The following is a 17,587-nucleotide window of genomic DNA, read 5'->3' as shown; positions in this document are numbered from 1 at the left end:
AGTACCCCAGCTGAGAAGTATACCCCAACCACCTCATACCAAACAGTTGACACAACAGCTGAGAGGTGCTAGGAGCTGGGGGCGACTGAGGGCGGCAGTGACGTATATGCTCCCAGCTGGAGGCGGAGAGGGTAATTTAGGCGGGAAATGGCCCTTTGTTGTTATGCTAATGTTAGCGGTACCAGCGGCTTGATATCTTCTCCTTCCTGCTGAAAAGTAGCGGGAATATATATATATCTAACTAGCAGAAAGCAGGCAATTGTCTTTTGTTCCCTAAGGCTTCAGATACATATGTATCTCTTAGGAGATACATATGTATCTTAAACCATTGTTGTTTGTTCAGATGATTTGGTGTTTGATGTGAAACTGTTTGTCTTTTTTAAATATCAACATTAATAACGATAACAATGATACTAATCACCACAATTGGTGGTGTTTACTGCCAATGTTGTTAGGGGGGGGGGGCCAACTAGAGTGCAATTTCCCTGGGGCCAGATTCACGAAAGCACTTACGAACGTGTACATTTCTCCTCAATCTTTGACGGCTTTGGTTACATGTATTAAACAGTTTACAAGCATGAAAACTTCCCAATCAACTGTTGTTATTGTTATAAACAGCCTACTGGTGCTTCCGAGCTCATTAACTGTTTAATAATTGTAAACAAAGCCGCCAAAGACTGAGAAAAGATGTTCAGGTTCGTAAGTGCTTTCGTGAATCTGGTCCCAGAACAAACAGTGTAATGAAAACATTTCTCGTTGGAAGAGCTTGAGTCGGAGCCTCCTGGACTTGATCTCCTACTCTCTCTTTCTCTTCTTGATCGATTCAAGCAGGAAAAAAAAACAAAAAAAAAGAGAGTTCAAGACATACGTATTGATTGGAGCGCGTTCAATGGTCGTTACCAACACTAATTAGGCCAATTACAGCTCCTGGGGTCCCGGGATCCACAATCTAGTGCCAACGAAGCCGATATTGGGAAAAATGCGCTGAAATACAGAAGGGAAAAACTATGTTTTTTTTATTATAAATATTTTCTTTGGCCTGCAAGTTACGTCTTTAAATGCACTGACAACTTTAAGTCCTCATAATGGCACCCACAACAGCTGGCTAACTCCGGGGGTGGCCTATTTTACTGCTAGGTGAACAGACGCATTAGGTGAAAGGAAAAGTATAATCTTCGATTGTGAATCGAGGAGACAGACCACTGTGCTACAGCACCTATGATTAGGAGTTTACATATTTAACGTCTTGGAGTAAACTAACATAAAAAAATTAACAATTTAACATCTAAAAAGTGGCCAAGGAAGGAAAGGGGAACTATGAGGAGAAAGCGCAGGTCACTACGACTATAAAGCACTTGGAAGAGATAAGGATAAGGATTTGGGATGGGACGGGAGGGACAGTAATGGTGCCCAATCACTTGTGGACGGTCGGGGATTGAACGCCGACCTGCATGACACGAGACCGTCGCCCTACCGTCCAGCCCAAGTGGTTGGGTAAAGAAGGGGGGCAAACCTAACTACAATAAAGGTCTAATTGTTAAAAAGTGATGAGAAATACTCTGACACGCTGAGTGGTTCTTGGAGTAAAAGAACTCAAATGTGTCATTAGAGAAGGAACACGGGTGACACGGGTGACACAGGTGACACGGGTGACACGGGTGACACCGGTGACACGGGTGACACAGGTGACACGGCTGACACGGGTGACACAGGTGACACGGGTGACACAGGTGACACGGCTCCCACAGGTGACACGGACCTCTAGTCCCGTGTAAGGTGTTAGGTCTATACGTCAATTTCTTTAAGAGGGAGAAACAAAAAACCCTAATTTCTGATTTTCTTTTTGCTGACCATTCTTCTTTTGGAGAGCCTTTCTTGCTTGTCTTAACCTTGTTCGCTTGTTTTGATGACCACTTGGGCCGGACGGTAGGGCGACGGTCTCGCTTCATGCAGGTCGGCGTTCAATCCCCGATCGACTAAGTGGTTGGGCACCATTCCTTTCCCCGCGTCCCATCCCAAATCCTTGTTCTATATAGTGGTGGTGGCTTAGCGTATTCCCCTGATAGTTCTCTCTCTCTTTCTCCCCTCTCTCCCTCTTCCTCTTTCATTACCTTCATCACCCGCTTCCTCTCTCCCCTTCTTCATCATGTCAATTCCATGTCTCTTGGTCACCTCTCTCTCTCTCTCTCTCTCTCTCTCTCTCTCTCTCTCTCTCTCTCTCTCTCTCTCTCTCTCTCTCTCTCTCTCTCCCCTCTTCTGCCTTACTCTCATTCATTACCTTTATTAACCCCTGTTCTTCCTATCCCTCTCCATGTCTTGCGTTATTTACTTTCCTGCTTTATCTATTTCCCTATTCCACTTTTATTATCTCTCTCTTCTCCCCTCCTTCCAAATCTTCTCCAATCTTCAAATTCCTCCTTATCTCAATTATGACTCTTATATTTTGAGTGTATATATATATGTATATATATATATATATATATATATATATATATATATATATATATATATATATATATATATATATATATATATATACATATACATATATATATATATATATATATATATATATATATATATATATATATATATATATGAAATATATATATATGAAACACTTGAGCGCGTTTCGTAAAACTTATTACATTTTCAAAGACTTTAGTTTACAAACACACAACAGAAACTGAATAGAGCTCTATTCAGTTTCAGTTGTGTGTTTGTAAACTAAAGTCTTTGAAAATGTAATAAGTTTTACGAAACGCGCTCAAGTGTCACGTCAGACTAGAAATAAAAATGAATTTTGGAGAATTGATCTTTGAATTACCATCAACAGTGAAAAGAAACGTAAGAAAGATCGAGAAAATTCGTGTTAGAATTAATAATCTTACTTTTTCGGTCATATTTAATAATATATGTCTACAGGAAAGACTGCTACCAAAATATACTAATTATATATGTATATATATATATATATATATATATATATATATATATATATATATATATATATATATATATATATATATATATATATATCTGAGGTCTAGCACACTGTTACAGCTTTGTTCCGATCGGCTCAGAGACCCTCGGTTCGTGGGGAAAATGTGCATTGAAGTGCCTGAAGGAATTGGGGGACAAATTATCAGCGCTACAAAAGATCAGAGAGCAAAAAGTTTCTTGTTCCAGCGCCCCAGTGTTGCGATTCAGAGAGGAAATGCCTGTTGCGTCTTGGGCACTAGTCCAACTTCAGAGGAATTCGAAGAAGTGTTTGACTTGCAACAATGATCGAACCCGTCTGTGACATTCATCAATGTTTCCCATTGTCGTGTTTTTCAAGAGATCCATAACCTTTAAACACCTTTTTGTATTATTATTTTTGTATCATTTTGTATCATATATATATATATATATATATATATATATATATATATATATATATATATATATATATATATATATGTATATATATATATATATATATATATATATATATATATATATATATATATATATATATATATATATATATATATATATATATTATTAAATATGACCGAAAAAGTAAGATTAATAATTCTAACACGAATTTTCTCAATATTTCTTATGTTTCTTTTCACTGTCGATGGTAATTGAAAAATCAGTTCTCCAAAATTCATTTTTATTTCTAGTCTGACGCGACACTTGAACGCGTTTCGTAATAACTTATTACATTTTCAAAGACTTTAGTTTACACACACACAGCTATAACCTGCAAACACTAAACAGATTTCTTACTATGCTATAATTCAAATGGCTTTTCATTTTATATGCGTGCATTTGGGTGAGGTGATATGTTACAACAGTTTTGGATGAGGTGAAAACAGACTTTCAACACAAGATAGAACAAGAAATATTGGGTAAAGTTAAAGGGGAAGAATGGAAGTAAATGCAAAGGGCCTATTGGCCCATATTTCTTGATGTTTCTATATTGGTGCAGAGTCTTGAAGTAGGTAGAATATAGTTGTGCATTAATTGGCTGTTGATTGCTGGTGTTGACTTCTTAATGTGTAGTGCCTCGCAGATTTCAAGTCGCCTGCTATCGCTGTATCTATCGATGATTTCCGTCTTTTTTGTTAAGACTTCTCTGGTGATGGTCTGGTTGTGGGAAGAGATTATATGTTCCTTAATGGAGCCCTGTTGCTTATGCATCGTTAATCGCCTGGAAAGAGATGTTGTTGTCTTGCCTATATACTGAGTTCTTTGAGGCTTACAGTTCCCAAGTGGGCATTTGAAGGCATAGACGACGTTGGTCTCTTTCAAAGCGTTCTGCTTTGTGTCTGGAGAGTTTCTCATGAGTAGGTTGGCAGTTTTCTTGGTTTTATAGTAAATCGTCAATTGTATCTTCTGATTTTTGTCTGTAGGGATAACGTTTCTATTAACAATATCTTTCAGGACCCTTTCCTCCGTTTTATGAGCTGTGGGAAAGAAGTTCCTGTAAAATAGTCTAATAGGGGGTACAGGTGTTGTGTTAGTTGTCTCTTCAGAGGTTGCATGGCGTTTCACCTTCCTTCTTATGATGTCTTCAACGAAACCATTGGAGAAGCCGTTGTTGACTAGGACCTGCCTTACCCTACAGAGTTCTTCATCGACTAGCTTCCATCCTGAGCTGTGGCTGAGAGCACGGTCGACATAAGCGTTAACAACACTCCTCTTGTACCTGTCTGGGCAGTCACTGTTGGCATTGAGGCACATTCCTATGTTTGTTTCCTTAGTGTAGACTGCAGTGTGGTAACCTCCGCTCCTTTCCATGACTGTTACATCTAGAAAGGGCAGCTTCCCATCCTTCTCCATCTCGTAAGTGAAACGCAACACAGAATTCCACTGAAATGTCTCCTTCAGCTCCTGCAAATGTCTGACATCAGGTACTTGTGTAAAAATGTCGTCAACATACCTGCAGTATATGGCCGGTTTCAAGTCCATGTCAACTAAGACCTTTTGTTCGATGGTACCCATGTAGAAGTTCGCAAACAGGACACCTAGGGGAGAACCCATGGCGACCCCATCTACTTGCTTATACATGTGCCCATCCTCTTTAGCACAAGCTTGGAGTAGTTTCCTTTGAATGTTTTCTGGTATGTCAAGAGGAGTACAGGCCGGATCATGATACACTCTGTCCACTATCATTCCGATTGTTTCATCCACAGGTACGTTGGTAAACAGTGATTCTATGTCCAACGAGGCTCTTATCCCTGTGGCCGTGTTCCCCCGCAGTAAGTCAACAAATTCCTTTGGAGACTTCAGGCTGAAGGCGCAAGGGACATAAGGGGTCAGCAAGCCGTTGAGTCGCTTCGCTAGTCTGAACGTGGGTGTGGGTATCTGGCTGATGATTGGCTGAAGTGGGTTTCCAGGCTGATGTGCTTATTTACTTGGGCGGGGTATGAGTATTTATTACTCGTAAGGTCGCTTCAGTAAGATTTTGTCCCATGTGTTTAGCAACTTCTTCTGCTCTGTTGAATCTAAGTTGAAATCTTAATGGGTTTGTAACTGTGCACTGTGTTAGATAATGTTCCAGCGGTCTGTTGTGGCTATAACTGTAGACTGTGTTGGATAATGTTCCAGTGGTCTGTTGTGGTTGTAACTGTTCACTGTGTTAGATAATGTTCCAGTGGTCTGTTGTGGTTGTAACTGTGCACTGTGTTAGATAATGTTCCAGTGGTCTGTTGTGGCCGTAACTGTTCACTGTGTTAGATAATGTTGGATAGCTGGCACCCCTGGCAACCAGGGGTCCCAGCTATCGTGCCAGGAATGCCAGCTATCGTAGTGCCAGGGGTGCCAGCTATCGTAGTGCCAGGGGTGCCAGCTATCGTAGTGTCAGGGGTGCCAGCTATCGTATTGCCAGGGGTGCCAGCTATCGTAGTGCCAGGAGTGCCAGCTATCGTAGTGCCAGGAGTGCCAGCTATCGTAGTGCCCGGGGTGCCAGCTATCGTAGTATCCAGGGTGTCAGCTATCGTAGTACCAGCGGTGCCAGCTATCGTAGTATCCAGGGTGTCAGCTATCGTAGTACCAACGGTGCCAGCTATCGTAGTACCAGCGGTGCCAGCTATCGTAGTGCCAGTGGTGCCAGCTATCGTAGTACCAGCGGTGCCAGCTATCGTAGTGCCCGGGGTGCCAGCTATCGTAGTGCCCGGGGTGCCAGCTGGGGTGCCAGCTATCGTAGTGCCCGGGGTGTCAGCTATCGTAATACCAAGTGTGTCAGGTATCGTAGTTCCAGGGGTGCCAGCTATCGTAGTGCCCGGGGTGCCAGCTATCGCAGTACCAGCGGTGCTAGCTATCGTAGTGCCAGCTGGGGTGCCAGCTATCGTAGTGCCAGAGATGCCAGCTATCGTAGTGCCAGAGATGCCAGCTATCGTAGTGCCAGGGGTGCCAGCTATCGTAGTGCCAGGGGTGCCAGCTTTCATAGTGCCAGGGATGCCAGCTATCGTAGTGCCAGCTGGGGTGCCAGATATCGTAGTGCCAAGGGTGCCAGCTATCGTAGTGCCAAGGGTGCCAGCTATCGTAGTGCCAGCCGGGGTGCCAGCTATCGTAGTGCCAGCTGGGGCGCCAGCTATCGTAGTGCCAGCTGGGGTGCCAGCTATCGTAGTGCCAGCTGGGGTTCCAGCTATCGTAGTGCCAGCTGGGGTGCCATATAACCCTTCCTCACAGTTTTGCAAACTCAAAATAAATGACCCGATCCGCCGCATAATTTTGAGATGAAATGTTTCTTCCTCAATAATTTATTTTGGTAATATATAGCAGCTTATATTGCTTTGTTCGGGCTGGGGGGAGATGTGATGAGTTACGGGGAGTTCGGGCTGGGGGGGGAGATGATGAGTTTCGGGGAGTTCGGGCTGGGGGGAGATGTGATGAGTTACGGGGAGTTCGGGCTGGGGGGGGGGGAGATGATGAGTTTCGGGGAGTTCGGGCTGGGGGAGATGTGATGAGTTACGGGGAGTTCGGGCTGGGGGGGAGATGATGAGTTACGGGGAGTTCGGGCTGGGGGGGAGATGATGAGTTACGGGGAGTTCGGGCTGGGGGGGAGATGATGAGTTACGGGGAGTTCGGGCTGGGGGGAGATGTGATGAGTTACGGGGAGTTCGGGCTGGGGGGAGATGTGATGAGTTACGGGGAGTTCGGGCTGGGGGAGATGTGATGAGTTACGGGGAGTTCGGGCTGGGGGAGAGATGATGAGTTACGGGGAGTTCGGGCTGGGAGGGAGATGATGAGTTACGGGGAGTTCGGGCTGGGGGGAGATGTGATGAGTTACGGGGAGTTCGGGCTGGGGGAGAGATGATGAGTTACGGGGAGTTCGGGCTGGGGGGAGATGATGAGTTTCGGGGGAGTTCGGGCTGGGGGAGAGATGATGAGTTACGGGGAGTTCGGGCTGGGAGGGAGATGATGAGTTACGGGGAGTTCGGGCTGGGGGGGAGATGATGAGTTTCGGGGGAGTTCGGGCTGGGGGAGAGATGATGAGTTACGGGGAGTTCGGGCTGGGAGGGAGATGATGAGTTACGGGGAGTTCGGGCTGGGAGGGAGATGATGAGTTACGGGGAGATTGGGCTGGGGGGAAGATGATGAGTTACGGGGGAGTTCGGGCTGGGGGGAGATGTGATGAGTTACGGGGAGTTCGGGCTGGGGGGAGATGTGATGAGTTACGGGGAGTTCGGGCTGGGAGGAGATGATGGGTTACGGGGAGTTCGGGCTGGGAGATGATGAGTTATGGGGAGTTCGGGCTGGGGGGGAGATGATGAGTTACGGGGAGTTCGGGCTGGGGAGGAGATGATGAGTTATGGGGAGATTGGGCTGGGGGGAAGATGATGAGTTACGGGGGAGTTCGGGCTGGGGCCGATGTGATGAGTTACGAGGAGTTCGGGCTGGGGGAAGATGATGAGTTACGGGGAGTTTGGGCTGGAGAGGAGATGATGAGTTATGGGGAGTTCGGGCTGGGGGGGAGATGATGAGTTACGGGGAGATTGGGCTGGGGGAGACGCAGACTCATCGTGAGGCTGATGAGTCATGACCTCCGGGCTCCGGAACGAATCATTGATGTCACAAGACGTTCGAACGAGAGCCCAATTTTGAAGTTCTTAGAATGAGTGTTTCCGTCTGAAACCTGTTCATCTTTCCTCGATCGTCATCTGAGAATCGCAACGAGGGTGTTTAAGATTAATATAATCTTGGGTTTTCATGTTTCCAAGCTCGTAAACTGTTTAAGAAAGACTAAAACGCCATAACTGAGAAATGATGTACAGGTTTCGTAAATGGGGAGCTAATTTCCTGTTGCGGTGAGAGGATAGTCAAGCAGGGAGAGATACACAGCGTTCATTTGGACAGTTGGGCATTTGGATTTGTGGCATGGGAGGCAGGAGTTCTTGTGTGTACTCACCTAGTTGTGCTTGCGGGGGTTGAGCTCTGGTTCTTTGGTCCCGCCTCTCAAATGTCAATCAACAGGTGTACAGGTTCCTGAGCCTACTGGGCTCTATCATACTTATATTTGAAACTGTGTATGGAGTCAGCCTCCACCACATCACTGCCTAATGTATTCCATCTGTTAACTATTCTGACATAAAAAACAATTCTAATGTCTCTTGGAATCTGGTGTTGAATACTTCACACACACCTCTTTGTCATTCTCTGTATCTGTCCTCCCTATTTCCCAGTTTCATTACTTTTTCTTTCACTGTAGTTTTCCTACTGATGCGTCTGTGAAACAGTTTTGGTTGTGTCTTGGCTTTGTTTCTCAATGTCATTTTCAGACTTTCCTTCCGCTTCTTTCCTCACACTGAGGTATTCCTTTCTGGCCCTCTGCTCTCTTCCTGGGCTCTCTGATGTTCTCCCATTTCTAGAGTTTCTTCCTGTTCCATGTATTGCTTCTTCCTGTTCCATGTATTGCTTCTTCCTGTTCCATGTATTGCTTCTCCCTGTTCCATGTATTGCTTCTTCCTGTTCCATGTATTGCTTCTCCCTGTTCCATGTATTGCTTCTTCCTGTTCCATGTATTGCTTCTTCCTGTTCCATGTATTGCTTCTCCCTGTTCCATGTATTGCTTCTTCCTGTTCCATGTATTGCTTCTTCCTGTTCCATGTATTGCTTCTTCCTGTTCCATGTATTGCTTCTTCCTGTTCCATGTATTGCTTCTCCCTGTTCCATGTATTGCTTCTCCCTGTTCCATGTATTGCTTCTTCCTGTTCCATGTATTGCTTCTCCCTGTTCCATGTATTGCTTCTTCCTGTTCCATGTATTGCTTCTCCCTGTTCCATGTATTGCTTCTCCCTGTTCCATGTATTGCTTCTCCCTGTTCCATGTATTGCTTCTTCCTGTTCCACGTATTGCTTCTCCCTGTTCCATGTATTGCTTCTTCCTGTTCCATGTATTGCTTCTTCGTGTTCCATGTATTGCTTCTCCCTGTTCCATGTATTGCTTCTCCCTGTTCCATGTATTGCTTCTTCCTGTTCCATGTATTGCTTCTCCCTGTTCCATGTATTGCTTCTCCCTGTTCCATGTATTGCTTCTCCCTGTTCCATGTATTGCTTCTTCCTGTTCCATGTATTGCTTCTCCCTGTTCCATGTATTGCTTCTTCCTGTTCCATGTATTGCTTCTTCCTGTTCCATGTATTGCTTCTCCCTGTTCCATGTATTGCTTCTCCCTGTTCCATGTATTGCTTCTTCCTGTTCCATGTATTGCTTCTTCCTGTTCCATGTATTGCTTCTCCCTGTTCCATGTATTAAACTGTTTTGCTTTCTTACATGTATTGTTGAGTGACGGATTCCTCTTCGGCTTTTCGTTTATTTTCCTTTCAGGTGGCGATGAACTTCCGGGTGATGAAGTTCATGTCTTAGAACGCTGAGAGAAGTCTATACGTTACCTATGGTAGTCCTATTAGGAATTTTCTCATCTCATCTTAGTTTGCTATTCGGCGTTCCAGCCCTTTGTTTCCTAGTTCATTCCTACTTCCGCCAGAAGCTCCAATGTCAGTACACTGTGGTTACTCATTCCCATGGGACCTCTAGTTTGACTTTTCCACATGTCTGACTCATTCAGGATGAATATTACATCAAATTTAACTGGTTAAGGGACCCACTGGAATGATAGTTTCTTCTCATTCTTGTGGGGCTCCCTCAACATGATGACTTAGAATGTTTCCAATTGACAAGACCAATAGTTTAGCTTCTCTGTATCAGTAGTTTCATGTGGTTCACTGTTCTCCAGACCTATCCTTCCATTGTCATAGTTTCCCCATGATTCAGTCTGGCTCCGTTACAGCAAGCGAGAGAACCAGCTCTATGCAGGCAATGAGTCACAATAACGTGGCTAAAGTAATTTGACCAGACCACACACTAGAAGGCGAAGGGATGACGACGTTTCGCTCCGTCCTGGACCATTCTCAATAGACTTGAGAATGGTCCAGGACGTGTGGGAACCGACCTGTGAGATTTATTTTTATTTAATTTATATGAATATATATAGAATTTATATTTACGTTAATTTATATACTTCGATAGCAATTTGTATAATGATAAGTGGACTGTATTTCTGCAATAATCTCATAATCTCACAAATCGATCCTCTACACATTAGGGGGGTTTATTAAATTAATATATATGCAGCCAATCTAACTACAGTAACTACATACATTGAAAAGGTTCCTTATCTTATAGTACAGCAGGTTAGTCCACCAGGTATAACTAGGGTGTAGACACCAAATTATCCTCTTTGAGGTAGCTTCCATATCACCCAGTAACTGGTGCACAAATCTTGCTTCCTCGTCTTGACCTGTCAAAAGTGCGCTAGCTGTGAAGCCAGAATCCTATATATGACAAGTATTTCAGAGAAAACTGTACATGGAACATGAAGACCTGGCTTAATTACCTTTAGTTTGAGGCTTCCACGTGCTCTAACCGGACCCCTATATAATGACATTAATGGCCATAAATGAAAGATACATGGGTTTCGGAAAGAACACTTAACTTGAATTGTAGACATCGTGTTGGAGATGGTACCTTTGGTTTCCATAACACTACGTCCAAGTAAAATTAACAGGAGCCGAATTTGCTCCCGTGTGAGCCTCTGGTCTCAATATAAACAATGGCTGTTTAACACTCCATACTATTGACGTTACTGGCCGACATTGTCCAGATATGATAGGAGCTAAATTTGCTCCACACGTCTCGGAGGTGACACAACAATGGCTCCCTCCTTCCTCCCTGACGCCTGGCCTACTTTGTCCAGATTTCAGAAAGTGATAGAAGGGTCACATTTACTCTACTTTAATATTGATAATTAAGTTAATTTATATAAGATGTTTTTATGATGGTAAAGTCCAAAGACTAATGTATTTAAGAATAATTCCCACCATAATAGGTGGTGAATTATAATAGTATGTGGTGATGATATCCCGTTTTCTTTAGACGGTAATTCCACTACAAGTTACGTTTTCTATGGGTAACTTGTTGGTAATACAGCTATTATCTGTATGATTATTAAATGGTGTCGGATTTTCCGACAGGACGGACCGAAACGTCGGCGTCCCTTCACCTTCTAGTATGTGGTCTGGTCAAACCAGCTCTATATCTCTCTATCTATTATATTAATGGTTACCATGTTGTTACTGTCATAGTTCTGTCAGGACGAGAGTGGAGGGGATGGGGGTAGGAGGTTATCTTGAGATGATTTCGGGGCTTTTAGTGTCCCCGCGGCCCGGTCCTCGACCAGGCTTCCACCCCCAGGAAGCAGCCCGTGACAACTGACTAACACCCAGGTACCTATTTTACTGCTAGGTAACAGGGACATAGGGTGAAAGAAACCTCTGCCCATTGTTTCTCGCCGGCTCCTGGGATCGAACCCAGGACCACAGGATCACAAGTCCAGCGTGCTATCCGCTCGGCCGACCGGCTCCCTTATATTTTTATATATTTTAGGAGATTATATTTTACTGCTACCTTAGTCCTCTCATTGTCCTAGTGCTTGTTATGTCGTTTCTGAACCAAGGAGCCGGTCGGCCGAGCGGACAGCACGCTGGACTTGTGATCCTGTGGTCCTGGGTTCGATCCCAGGCGCCGGCGAGAAACAATGGGCAGAGTTTCTTTCACCCTATGCCCCTGTTACCTAGCAGTAAAATAGGTACCTGGGTGTTAGTCAGCTGTCACGGGCTGCTTCCTGGGGGTGGAGGCCTGGTCGAGGACCGGGCCGCGGGGACACTAAAAGCCCCGAAATCATCTCAAGATAACCTCAAGCTAACCTAACCCCCCTCCCCTCACAGCATGAGATAGCCATCTCTTCCAAATGTCAGTCCTTTATCAGCAGAGTCACTTCTAATCTTCCTTCCCTCTCTTTCCTTACTACATATAATGGTCCTCCAGAAATAATGCATGTTACGCTCGGCAGTTTTGTTTCTGTGAGTGTTATTACATCCGTGTGTGTGTGTGTGTGTGTGTGTGTGTGTGTGTGTGTGTGTGTGTGTGTGTGTGTGTGTGTGTGTGTGTGTGTGTGTGTGTGTCTGCGTGTGTGTGTGCGTGTGTGTGTGTGTGCGTGTGTGTGTGTGTGCGTGTGTGTGTGTGTGCGTGTGTGTGTGTGTGTGTGTGTGTGTGTGTGTGTGTGTGTGTATTCACCTAGTTGTGCTTGCGTGGGCTGAGCTTGGTTGAGCGTGCACGCACGCAGACGCCTTGCACATTCCTCCAGATTGAGACAATCTGGAGGAATCTGGAAAGCGACTGGACCATAGAGAGGGCCATTGGACTGTGTTGAGGGCCACTGGACAACGAGGAGGGGCACTGGACCACGGGGGGAACCACTGGCCATAGTGAGGACTATCAGACCATTGTGAGAGCCAGTGGACCATAGTGAGGGGCCACTGTCCCACGAGCAGGACCACTGACCCACGAGCAGGACCACTGGGCCATAGCAAGACCAAAGCACTGGTGTGTGGGATAGCACCCTGTACACCCCATGAGCCTCGGCATATACTCACATGTTAATACACAACACTGACAGCCGAGCCCAGATGGTCGACTTCCCAACAGGCTGACCACCAGCAGGCCGCCCTAGGCCACCCCGCCGCGGCTCCCACTGTCTCTGGATTGCCAGGCGCGCGCGGTAATATAAGCCAATGTATTCCGGGGCGCTCCATAAGGTCGTAAATCCTCGCTAAGATAATAACCCCCCTCGACCCTAATGACCGGGGCTGGTGGGCCCCATATTCTCGCCCGGAATCTCCACCGCTTGTTTACAAATGTGAGAAGCCCGCGCCGCGTGTTTGGTCCCTTGCTTCTGTCTTGTTTGGTGAGGCCAGGCCGGCCGCCGCTGTCTGCTGGCCTCGTGGATGGTCTGCTGGCCTCGTGGATGGTCTGCTGGCCTCGTGGATGGTCTGTTGGCATCGTGGATGGTCTGTTGGTATCGTGGATGGTCTGCTGGCTTGGTGGATGGTCTGCTGGCCTCGTGGATGGTCTGTTGGCCTCGTGGATGGTCTGCTGGCCTCGTGGATGGTCTGCTGGCCTCGTGGATGGTCTGTTGGCCTCGTGGATGGTCTGCTGGCATCGTGGATGGTCTGTTGGCCTCGTGGATGGTCTGTTGGTATCGTGGATGGTCTGCTGGCTTGGTGGATGGTCTGTTGGCCTCGTGGATGATCTGCTGGCCTCGTGGATGGTCTGTTGACCTCGTGGATGGTCTGTTGGTATCGTGGATGGTCTGTTGACCTCGTGGATGGTCTGCTGGCCTCGTGGATGGTCTGTTGACCTCGTGGATGGTCTGTTGACCTCGTAGATGGTCTGTTGGTATCGTGGATGGTCTGTTGACCTCGTGGATGGTCTGTTGGCCTCGTGGATGGTCTGTTGACCTAGTGGATGGTCTGTTGGCCTCGTGGATGGTCTGTTGACCTCGTGGATGGTCTGCTGGCTTGGTGGATGGTCTGTTGGCCTCGTGGATGGTCTGTTGGCCTCGTGGATGGTCTGTTGACCTCGTGGATGGTCTGTTGGCCTCGTGGATGGTCTGCTGGCTTGGTGGATGGTCTGTTGGCCTCGTGGATGGTCTGTTGGCCTCGTGGATGGTCTGTTGACCTCGTGGATGGTCTGTTGACCTCGTGGATGGTCTGTTGGCCTCGTGGATGGTCTGTTGGCCTCGTGGGTGGTCTGCTGGCTTGGTGGATGGTCTGTTGGCCTCGTGGATGGTCTGTTGGCCTCGTGGATGGTCTGTTGACCTCGTGGATGGTCTGTTGGCCTCGTGGATGGTCTGCTGGCCTCGTGGATGGCCTGTTGATCTCGTGGATTGTCTGTTGGCCTCGTGGATGGTCTGTTGATCTCGTGGATGGTCTGTTGGCCTCGTGGATGGTCTGTTGGCCTCGTGGATGGTCTGTTGGCCTCGTGGATGGTCTGTTGGCCTCGTGGATGGTCTGTTGATCTCGTGGATGGTCTGTTGATCTCGTGCATGGTCTGTTGATCTCGTGGATGGTCTGTTGGTGTCGTGGATGGTCTGCTGGCTTGGTGGATGGTCTGTTGGCCTCGTGGATGGTCTGTTGGCCTCGTGGATGGTCTGTTGATCTCGTGGATGGTCTGTTGGCCTCGTGGATGGTCTGTTGATCTCGTGGATGGTCTGTTGGCCTCGTGGATGGTCTGTTGGCCTCGTGGATGGTCTGTTGACCTCGTGGATGGTCTGTTGGCCTCGTGGATGGTCTGTTGGCCTCGTGGATGGTCTGTTGACCTCGTGGATGGTCTGTTGGCCTCGTGGATGGTCTATGGCCTCGTGGATGGTCTGTTGACCTCGTGGATGGTCTGTTGGCCTCGTGGATGGCCTGTTGACCTCGTGGATGGTCTGTTGGCCTCGTGGATGGTCTGTTGGCCTCGTGGATGGTCTGTTGACCTCGTGGATGGTCTGTTGACCTCGTGGATGGTCTGTTGATCTCGTGGATGGTCTGTTGGCCTCGTGGATGGTCTGTTGATCTCGTGGATGGTCTGTTGACCTCGTGGATGGTCTGTTGATCTCGTGGATGGTCTGTTGGCCTCGTGGATGGTCTGTTGGCCTCGTGGATGGTCTGTTGATCTCGTGGATGGTCTGTTGGCCTCGTGGATGGTCTGTTGGCCTCGTGGATGGTCTGTTGATCTCGTGGATGGTCTGTTGGCCTCGTGGATGGTCTGTTGGCCTCGTAGATGGTCTGCCTTTTTCAACCAATAGGGAGTGTGAGGCGTGATTGTGTGATGACGTATTAAATATTTTGTCTCCTACTGCCAGTAAGAAGAGAAGATATAACATTCGAAGTGACGTCATAAGCACAACAGCCGTTTTAACCGATGAGCGTGAAGTTGGGCGTGGCTCTTGACTGACGTCATAAACATACCTGTCTCTGTAACCAATGAGAGTGACGTTGGGCGTGGCTCTTTACTGACGTCATAAACATACCTGTCTCTGTAACCAATGAGAGTGAAGTTGGGCGTGGCCCTATACTGACGTCATATACATCTCTCTCTCTCTCTCCCTGTAACCAATGGGAGCAAAGTTTTTCGTAGCTTCATGGGTGACGTCACGAATGAGCCGTTCAATATAGCCAATGAGACGCCTTCCCGTGGATAGGGAAGCAGCCCGTCCTCAGGCTAGGCTCGTTCAACAGGCGGTATATATATATATATATATATATATATATATATATATATATATATATATATATATATATATATATATATATATATATATATATATATATATATGTATATATATATACAGTTAGGTTAAGGAGCACTTGACCTATGTTGATGAGGCCGGGCGGCTGTTAGACAAGATATAGTTAAATGCGTTACTGCTTAACCACAGAAGCGGTTGAGGAGCTTTGATAATGCTAGCCACCATTCTCGTCTCTACCACACACACAGGATTATTTAACATAACAGATGTTTCGGCTCCGAAACATCTGTTAAGTGCTAAAGTAAGGAACAAATTACGTCAAATATCAATAAATTTAAGGCGGAGGCCAGCGGCATCTACACGGGACTCCTTGTAGTTGTTATAATATATAACTTATTAAAGCCCAAACACCTGCGGGGATCTAAACACCCGCAAACACCCGACACAAGAGGTCAGATATGAGCAACAAAGCACAGCATTATGTACACACGTACGAGGTATATCTTGAGGTTATCTTGAGATGATTTCGGGGCTTTTTAGTGTCCCCGCGGCCCGGTCCTCGACCAGGCTTCCACCCCCAGGAAGCAGCCCGTGACAGCTGACTAACCCCCAGGTACCTATTTTACTGCTAGGTAACAGGGGCATAGGGTGAAAGAAACTCTGCCCATTGTTTTTCGCCGGTGCCTGGGATTGACCCCGGGACCACAGGATCACAAGTACAGTGTGATGTCCGCTCGGCCGACCGGCTCCCGTGAGAGAGAGAGAGAAAGACCGCTCACAACATTATATGGGATAATTCTTATGACAATGGAAATGAAATAGGAAGAGGAACCAGGAGACGAGAATTACGGGACACAATAAAGGGATGAAACTACCTGTAAGGCTAGAAAATAAAACCTGGGAGTGGACATAACACCAAACAAGTCCCAGCTGTGTCTGGGTACAAGTGACAGGATGAACAACCCAGCGGGTTTTCTTCCTATTGGGGAGTGTTGTACATGCTGCTATGGTGGTGTGTCCACTCACAGGATGAGTGGCGCTGCCCAATAAACTCGCCCCTCGGGGCAAAACTTAAAAAAAAAAATCACCCAGGTAGCTAAATAAGGAGGCAGTGAAATCACGGAACTTCACCTATGTTAGACCAGTCTTACAGTATGCAGCCCCATCTTGAATCCCTTCTCTAAAACAAATAAAATAAAAGTATTGAAACTTGAAAAGGTTCAAAGGTTTGTATCGAGACTCGTCCCAGAACTACAAGGGAAGGATTTAAAAGAGAAATTGAAAGACCCGAACACTAGATCGCTAGGAAGGGAGAAGAGAGTGGAGACATGATAGAGACATATAAAATACTTAGGGTGAGTGACAATGAAAAAATAGATCTTCACAATGAATATCAACACTACAAGGTGGCTGGGATAGAAGCTAGAGAAATAGATGGGCCGAAGATGTTTGAACAATTTATTTTAGCGTAAAAATACTGGGAATGTGGAATAATCTAAAGGAGTTCAACCCTGTAGACACACACACACACACACACACACACACACACACACACACACACACACACACACACACACACACACACACACACACACACACACACAGCATGAAGCGTCAACAAGACCTAGACAAACTGAAGGAATGGTCCAACAAATGGTTGTCAGAGTTTAACCCGAGCAAATGTAACATAATGAAGATGTAGGGAGCAGGAGGCCAGATTCAAGGTATCATTTTGGAGATGACATTCTTCAAGAATCAGAGAGAGAGAGACCTGGGGGTTGATATCACGCCAGACCTGTCCCCTGAAGCCCATATCAAGAGGATAACATCAGCGGCATATGCCAGGTTGGCTAACATAAGAACAGCCTTTAGGAACTTGTGTAAAGAATCATTCAGAACTTTGTATTCCACGTATGTCAAACCAATCCTGGAGTATGCAGCTCCATCATGGAGTCTATATCT

General features: G+C 46.3%; 2 protein-coding genes across 2 annotated transcripts; both read right to left on the bottom strand.

Moving 5' to 3' along the window:
* Nucleotides 1-5,726: 5,726 nt before the first annotated feature.
* Nucleotides 5,727-6,722, bottom strand: LOC123750754 (uncharacterized). The gene has a single exon (XM_045732860.2). The coding sequence runs from the start codon at nt 6,720-6,722 to the stop codon at nt 5,727-5,729; it is 996 nt and encodes a 331-aa protein (XP_045588816.2).
* A 6,464-nt stretch (nt 6,723-13,186) lies between these two features.
* LOC123750752 (mucin-5AC-like) lies at nt 13,187-15,274 on the bottom strand. Its single transcript, XM_045732858.2, has one exon. The coding sequence runs from the start codon at nt 15,272-15,274 to the stop codon at nt 13,187-13,189; it is 2,088 nt and encodes a 695-aa protein (XP_045588814.2).
* Nucleotides 15,275-17,587: the final 2,313 nt, after the last annotated feature.

The sequence above is a fragment of the Procambarus clarkii genome, chromosome 22 (assembly GCF_040958095.1).
Source record: "Procambarus clarkii isolate CNS0578487 chromosome 22, FALCON_Pclarkii_2.0, whole genome shotgun sequence".
NCBI lineage: Eukaryota > Metazoa > Arthropoda > Malacostraca > Decapoda > Cambaridae > Procambarus > Procambarus clarkii.
Note: the sequence above shows the minus strand (reverse complement) of the source record. Positions and strands in the feature narration are given on the sequence as shown.

What these genes read in the sequence shown, in the direction of transcription:
- LOC123750754 (XM_045732860.2), bottom strand. Translation starts at nt 6,722, where the DNA reads ATGCGGCGGATCGGGTCATTTATTTTGAGTTTGCAAAACTGTGAGGAA.
- LOC123750752 (XM_045732858.2), bottom strand. Translation starts at nt 15,274, where the DNA reads ATGACGTCACTTCGAATGTTATATCTTCTCTTCTTACTGGCAGTAGGA.